Here is a 7,176-nt window from a genome sequence, read left to right as displayed (position 1 = left end):
ATGGTCAAGGAGTGAAATGAAAAGTAAAGTCGCTCAGTCATGTCTGACTTTTTGCGACCCCATGGACTGAGGAGCCTGGTAGGCAAGAGTGCTGGAGTGAGTTGCTATTTCCTTCTCCAGGGGATCTTCCCAACCCAGAGACTGAACCTGGGTCTCCCTCATTGCAGGCAGACGCTTCCATCTGAGCCACCAGAAGTAGGAAAGTTCAAACTTGGCCCTGACCAGACTGCAAGGATCGGAGACTCTCATGATCTATGCAAAGTTCCAAATACACATGCGTTTCCAAGGCAGAAGTTCATGGCATTTAGAGCCTAAAAGGGATCTGTGGCTCTCCCTGAACAGCTCAGTGATCTGAAGTTTGAAAGGGGAGTGGCAAAAGATAAAGCCAGTGAGGTCACCAGGCCCAAGTATGTGGGCCACGTAAGCCGAATTAAGTAGCTTGAGCTCCTTGATCCTGCGGAGAGCTAGAAGAGGGTGAGGGCATCAGGGTAATGGACTGGAGGACAGCGAGATCTGTGAGGAGGCTGATGCAGTAACCCTGATATTATGCCTGAACGCAGAGGAGTAACTTCCTATTTGCCCTCCCATGATAAGGGATCTGGAGCAGAGGCTCAGTTGCTGCTTGGAATAGGTGGGGACTGATCACACTTAGATGTTGCCAAGAGAGGCCAGCAGAGGGCACTCTTGCCCAACACATGGGCTTGCAGCAGGGGGACTTCCCAGGCTAGAGGGCCTCAGGCCCTGAGGCCCTCTCAGCAGGGAGGCCGCTCTAGGATCACTTGTGGCCTTTAGGCATCAACCTTGGCTCCGTCTCATGTCAGATACCTCACATTTGACCTCAAAGGTAGTCAACCTTCCTCCTCCCTTTTTTTGTAGCCCATGTCCCCTTCAGAAGGCTCTGAGATAGTTCTGTGAGGGAAGAGGTAGGGCTGAACTGGCTCCTCCTGCATTCCAGCCTTGTCCCTCACAAGGGGCCAGGAGCACAGCATGCCCAGAAGAAATGACTCAAGTTGCCAGGGAAGGAGGACAGCTGTGGGGATGTAATCCTTTACCCCAGATCATTCCCACTTGAAGAAAATTTTCCTTCTTCAGGAAGCCCTCACCACACCCCGCACCCAACCCATGCACTCACAGCTGATCTTGACGCTGTCACCATTCCATGAGAGGTCTGTGTCACTTCTGGACTGGGAGCCCCTTGAGAGCAGGGTCCAAGACCACCTTTGCTCATGCTGTGGTCTTAACACTGTCCAGAGTGGGTGGATAAGAACACAGCAAAAACTGACACTTACTAGCTGGATACATTAGATCCTGGAACCCCACTAGCCTGGATCCAGGAGCAGTCAGGAACCATCTTAAGTCTAGCACCCAGGCAAGACCTAATGTAGATGGGCAGTCACACCCAGGGGTGACCCCAACAGCCCAGCCCTAGTTCCCAAACACTGGCCCTACCTTGCTCTCTGCTGAGGGACCTGTTACATCCTTTCTATTCACAAATTCTGGGAGGGGCTTGGGTGGATGGACTGAAAGGGGCAGAAACCAGAGAACCACTTTAAAAGTGAACTAGTGGATTTTAAACTGAGGGCCCCAGGTTTAAGGGGGCACACCCAGCACCAAAAATGTGGAAAGGCACACAAATCCCACAGTCCATCCTAAAGGAGATCAGTCCTGGGTGTTCACTGGAGGGACTGATGTTGAAGCTGAAACTCTAATACTTTGGCCACCTGATGCAAAGAGCTGACTCATTTGAAAAGACTCTGATGCTGGGAAAGATTGAGGGCAGGATGAGATGGTTGGATGGCATCACCCACTCAGTGGACATGGGTTTGGGTAGACTCCAGGAGCTGGTGATGGACAGGGAGGCCTGGCATGCTGCGATTCATGGGGTCGCAAAGAGTCGGATACGACTGAGCGACTGAACTGGAACACAAATCCCACAGTAAGTATTTAATGAGTAAATAATGTCCCCTTGTAAAGGCCCCCACCCCAAGTAAAGGCCAACTGCAGTAACACTTCAGCGTTGAAACCCTGCTTCCTTCCTGCTAGGAGGTGCCATGTCATTTATTGAAAACAAAACAAAAACAAAAACAAAACAGGGCAAACACATTTCTTAATAAGTGCAGTTTGTTAAAAGTTCTGTTAAAACATATGGGTCAAGGGGGAGTAAAAATAATCAGAGGATCACTGTAGGAAAAACCTTTAGGTCTGGCACTGGGAGACCTCTGGAGAGGAGCAGTGGGAGAAACTTCATGTTCTGAAGGGTAGGAGCCCCCCAGCTCCCTTCTTCCCTCTTACCCCCTTAATCCCACGAGAAACTACCAAGACGCCCGGAATAAAAGGTTTCAAGTTCAATAGTCACACTCTCTCCAAATACAAAAAGCAGGTACAATTCAACTCAACACAGAAGCTTGTGTGCAAAGTTACGGGAAACTGAGACATTGTATAAAAAGTTAGGTTAAAGATGATTCTGTGGTTTTGTTTTGTGTGTGTTTTGAGGGTGTGGCTCTTCCTCTGTCACCTGAACTCAGCAAAGAAATGGTTATCCTGATGAAATATCAACAGCTGACCCACAGTAAAAACGGACAAGTTCTAAAAATTAAAAAAAAAAAAAAGCATAATTACCAAAAAAATATCTGTCACTGCTTCCTCCCTCTGCATTTTGCTTTTTAAAACTTGTGTTTTTTTAAGTTTTTGATTTTTTTTTTAAATCCTGAAAAGTAGACAGTAAAACAGCTCCTGGAAGAATTTACAACCAACTGCATGAGAGTCTGAGAAGCTGAGGGCCTAGAGCAGGGCTGGGAGGAGAGGACAGGAAGGGGCCCTCCCCTCAGCCCTGTAGCCTCACTGTATGACCAAGGCAAGGGACAGGGGGGTCTTTAGTCAAAAAGGAGGAATGGAGGAAGAGGAGGGTAGGGGGACGAACAGAAAATAAAAGGTCATTGTTGCCTGTTGGAATCCAGAGGAAATGCCCGGCCCTGTGTGGGGGAAGAGCCCCTCAGAGGGGAGGCAGCCTGGGAGGACCCATCCCCCAGCACCACGGGACCGGGAGGGATGGATGAGGAGGACTGAGGCGGGCGCTGGTGGAGGAAGCCGGCAGGGGCCTCCAGGGCACGTGGCTACTGTGCGCTTGTGCCCCCCTGTGTGTTCCCGGAGTAGCTCCCGTAGTCATAGTTCCCGTAGTACGGCGGCCACTGGCCCTGGTTCTGATAGTACTGGTTCCACTGCTGGGCGTACTGGGGAGAGAGAAACCAAGAACGCCACATGTTCATTCAGACCCACATCTGGCTCCTCCCGACCACCCCCCGACCATGGTACAGTGATGACAGTCAACACATAGGTCTCTTGACAGAGAAACCAAGGTACCTTGGGAGGACACGTGAATGACCCGAGATGGTATGGGTGGGCAGTTCGAGACTGAAGCCCAGGTCTCCTGGCTTGCCAACCTACTGCCCTTTCAAGTGTAGCTAGATGTGGGTGTTACACCACAACCAAAATACTCAAAAATAGGTACAGGGGCCTAGCAACAACCAATCAGAATGGACACTGGCCATGGTGCTGAAGCAGGGTTTGCGGCCCCCTCTGCTTGCTGCACTGGGGAGAGGAACTAGAATGGCAGTTCCTACACTCAGCAGCCAGTGTGCCAGTGGTCACCAAATGGAATGGCTATACTAGATGGATACCATCTTTTAGGGATAAGCAAGGACATGAGTCTGGGAATACACATCCGTGTGGGGCCCCATTTTACCTTCCCTGTTTCTGGCACTTACCTGTTGATACTGGTTATAGCTGGGCTGAGGGTAGGTCTGTGCTGCGGGGGGCGGTGGTGGGGTGTAAGGGGCTGGATTGTAGCCGCCGTAGCTCCCATAGTTGTAGGCAGGTGGTGGCGGAGGCGGAGGTGGTGGGGCTGTGTAGCCCTGGCTGTACCCTCCCTGGTTGTAGGGAGGTGGCTGGCTATAACTCGGCTGGAAAGTGGAAGGGAAAGAAAAACCAGGTCTCTGTGAAATAGCCAGCTCAGCTGGGATGGAGGAAGGGCCTTTGTAAGCAGTGGGCCCACAAAGGAATGTCACCAGGGGAGGTTGTTCGTGGGCTAAGAAGGGGGTGGGTCAGCTCTGTGACCTGGCAGGACAGGGGAGGATGCAGAGCTCTATCCTGGACTCTAATCCCAGGCCTGAGACCCTCGGGAACAAGGCACACAGCATCTCTTGAAAACCTAGGTGTTTCCCCACCCCCTGCCCCTGTAAAATGAGAATTACAACAGGACTACCCCTTTGGACTGCATTACGTATTCAGTAAGCTTATGTGCACACTCCATTGAGCACAATAAACAGGGGCATTTGTTACAGCAAGACCAGCTAAGGAAAACAGCAGTGGCAATTTCTAAATGCTCCCCATGTCCAGGCTGTATCCTTAACTCATCTGACCCCTGATCAACTCTCTGAGGTAGGTTCCACTGGCTTTGTTTTATAGAGAAAGAAGGGGAGGCCAGGGAGGTGAAATCAACAGGGCCAAAGTCACACGGGCAGAAAGTCGTGACTTGCCTCTAGGTCCGCCTATCTCCAGAGCCTTGCCTGCAAAGCTATAACGTTATCTTTCCCTCACAGCAAACCTTTGAAGTGAGTTCTACTAACAATTCTAGGCCTTTATGAGGAAAACAAGGTTCTGAGAGGTAAAGCTGTTTGTCCAAGGTCACAAAACCAGAAGGTTGTAAGGCTGGGGTTTGAATTTGCATCTGCCCAGCTCCTGTTCTAGGAAATATTCTGGTTAGACTGGGACTAGACCATGCACCTGTATCCCCTGGCAGCTGCCTCCAGGCCTGGCGAGTGGAAGGCTCACAGTAAACAGGGACCGCTGGTTACAGGGCCCGTGCACACCAGAGCTGAGAACTTGAGCTGAGCCTGGAAACTGCTTAGCAGTGAAGCTCTGAGGGCAGAGGTCCAATCCTCACCAACCTCAGGGTCTGTCTCCACATCCTAAAGACGAAGGGGTCACCCCTTCTAGTTTGGGCAAGAGGTAACTCCAATGCAGTGCTCTCTTGGGAATTCAGTGAGGCCAATGACAATACAGCCAAGAGAAATGCACTTGCTCATGACAACAGTCAGCCCTGAGGGTGACAGAACAGGTAGGTTCCCCATTTACTCTGAGTCTGGAAGGATCTGGGAGTATCTGGGGTCTGTTCCAGCTGAAAGCACGGGCGACAAAGGGAGAAAGGGCAGGGCTGGCGCCAAGAGTGAGGACCCGTGGCCCCACCTCCTCTCACCTGTATACACACACACACACACACACACACACACGCTCATCCTCTCACCTGTGGAGGGCTGTAGCTGCTGACAGGAGGGGTGCTGGTATTGGCGCTCGTGCCGGGGATGTTGCTGTTCTTGTTGTAGCCGCTGGCCCCTGGGGGGTTCCTAGCAGGGCTGTAGGTGGGTGGCGGTGGAGGCTGCTGTGGCGGCGGCTGTGGTGGCGGTGGCTGCTGTGGCGGAGGCTGTTGCTGGGGAGCCCGGTTGTAGCTGCCTCGGTTGTTGGAGTTGTTGTTGTCCCGGTTGTTGTTACCCCAGCGGTTCTGGTTGTAGCCACCACCTCCACTGCGGTTGAAACCTGCATTGGAGAAGCAGGTAAGAGGCCCCACTGTTCTGACTGGTTAAGACCCTCAGGCATCGGGCTGTCTTGGGGACTGCTGTGGCTCCAGCGTGACCATGCACAGAGCAGGTCCAGTGAACAAGTCAAGCACCCCCTCTGGCCTTCCCCAGAGCCCTGGGAGAGCCCAGTCATCAAGGCCTGCTGACAGGTTTGTCCTGCCCATTGGACTGTGGGCCTGGAACCAGAGCCGTCTTGGTTTCTACTGTGTCTCCAACATCTAAGTGCTTGGCCTAATGAGCCAGCCTCTCCCCAAGTCTCTGGCCCGGAATCCTTTCCCCAGCCCACTCCTGGTGGCTTCAGAACCTTAGCTTAGGCATTAGCACTTCTGGGGGTCTTTCCTGAGCCCTGCTCCTCTGCAGGCTGAATCACTGGAGCTCACTGTACCCCGGGGGTTTCCCATTCAACCCAGCATCCTTCTGGACTGACACTTGGGCTTTGGATCCGTCACTTAATACCAACCATGGATTCACCTGGGTGAATTGAGCAAATTAATCTGTCCAAGCCTGTTTCTCCATTTGTTTTAGAAGCAAAAACAGTCCTAATATTTGCCTTGTGCCAGGTCCTGAGGTGGGACCCAGGACTGGCCCTTCTTCTCAAGGAGCTCATGGTCAGATGAGGGGTAGGAAAGACTCACAAAAATAATAGCAATGTGGCACACAAATGGGCAAGGCCTTCAGGGGTAATGTTGGTGGGGGGTGGGGAGGGAAGAGATGACAGTGGGAGTTTCCCTGAGGCCCCAGACTTTATCTCAGTTCTCTACCAGGGCTCAGCCAACAGCTGGTGCCAAGGAAATGTCATCTGCTGACTGAGGAAACAGTCAACCCTGACCCCGGAACCACAAGCAGGAGAGTTCAGTGTGAGATGTCTCACCTCCTCGGTAGTTGCCTCCTCCACCGCTGCCTCCTCCTCGATTTTGGAAGCCTCCTCGGTTGCCCCCTGGGGGACCTCGGTTGTCATAGCGCTGGAAACCACCGCCACCCCCGCGGCCCCGGAAGCCACCCCCGCCGCGGTTGTCAAAGCGCTTTTCAGGTGGTGGTCCAGCCCTGCGGCCCTCCTCGTTGTACTGCCTCACCAGCTTGTCTGCTTCCTCTCGCTGCAGCTCAATGAACAGCACCTCGTCCAGGAAGTCCCCAACGTCAGGCAACGTGAAGTTGGCTAGGAGGAAGGGAGGGTGCCAGAGGGAGAGGAAAGGCGGTCAGCACCTTCCGAGGGTTAGTCTCCTTCACCCTCAGGACACTGGTCTGCCAGAAGGGAGGAGGAGTAGGGGACCGCAGTGTGAGCAACAGAGGAGAGAGGGTCCCAAGCTCTGCCTACAATCAACAATCAGGGGCTAACAATGACCCTCTTCTCCTTTTTCTGAAGAGGTGACTAAATTCTACCAAACTGATGTTTGATACCCCAGGAACAAGCCAGTCAAGGAGAATCACCATCCTTGTTTATTATGGAGATGCCTCACTGAGGCTTGCTCAGCCAGCCCACCCAGTGGGTGCCAGGGGCAGAAGGCCACGCAGGTCTCCCACACCCTGCCCCAGCCCCATCTAA

The 7,176-nt window shown here is 52.8% G+C and overlaps 1 protein-coding gene across 4 annotated transcripts in view; it reads right to left on the bottom strand.

Moving 5' to 3' along the window:
• Window positions 1-2,029: 2,029 nt before the first annotated feature.
• HNRNPUL1 (heterogeneous nuclear ribonucleoprotein U like 1) overlaps window positions 2,030-7,176 on the bottom strand; it is a 34,251-nt gene continuing 29,104 nt past the window's right edge. For all 4 annotated transcript variants that reach the window (XM_069550814.1, XM_069550813.1, XM_069550811.1 and 1 more), the window contains exons 12-15: window positions 6,505-6,789; window positions 5,303-5,592; window positions 3,765-3,959; window positions 2,030-3,230 (exon numbers count right to left, since the gene is read on the bottom strand). In XM_069550814.1, coding sequence (XP_069406915.1) covers window positions 3,114-3,230; window positions 3,765-3,959; window positions 5,303-5,592; window positions 6,505-6,789 — 887 coding nt within the window. In that variant the 3' untranslated portion in view covers window positions 2,030-3,113. The remainder of the gene's footprint in view (window positions 3,231-3,764; window positions 3,960-5,302; window positions 5,593-6,504; window positions 6,790-7,176) is intronic.

This window comes from Ovis canadensis, chromosome 14, assembly GCF_042477335.2.
Source record: "Ovis canadensis isolate MfBH-ARS-UI-01 breed Bighorn chromosome 14, ARS-UI_OviCan_v2, whole genome shotgun sequence".
NCBI lineage: Eukaryota > Metazoa > Chordata > Mammalia > Artiodactyla > Bovidae > Ovis > Ovis canadensis.
Note: the sequence above shows the minus strand (reverse complement) of the source record. Positions and strands in the feature narration are given on the sequence as shown.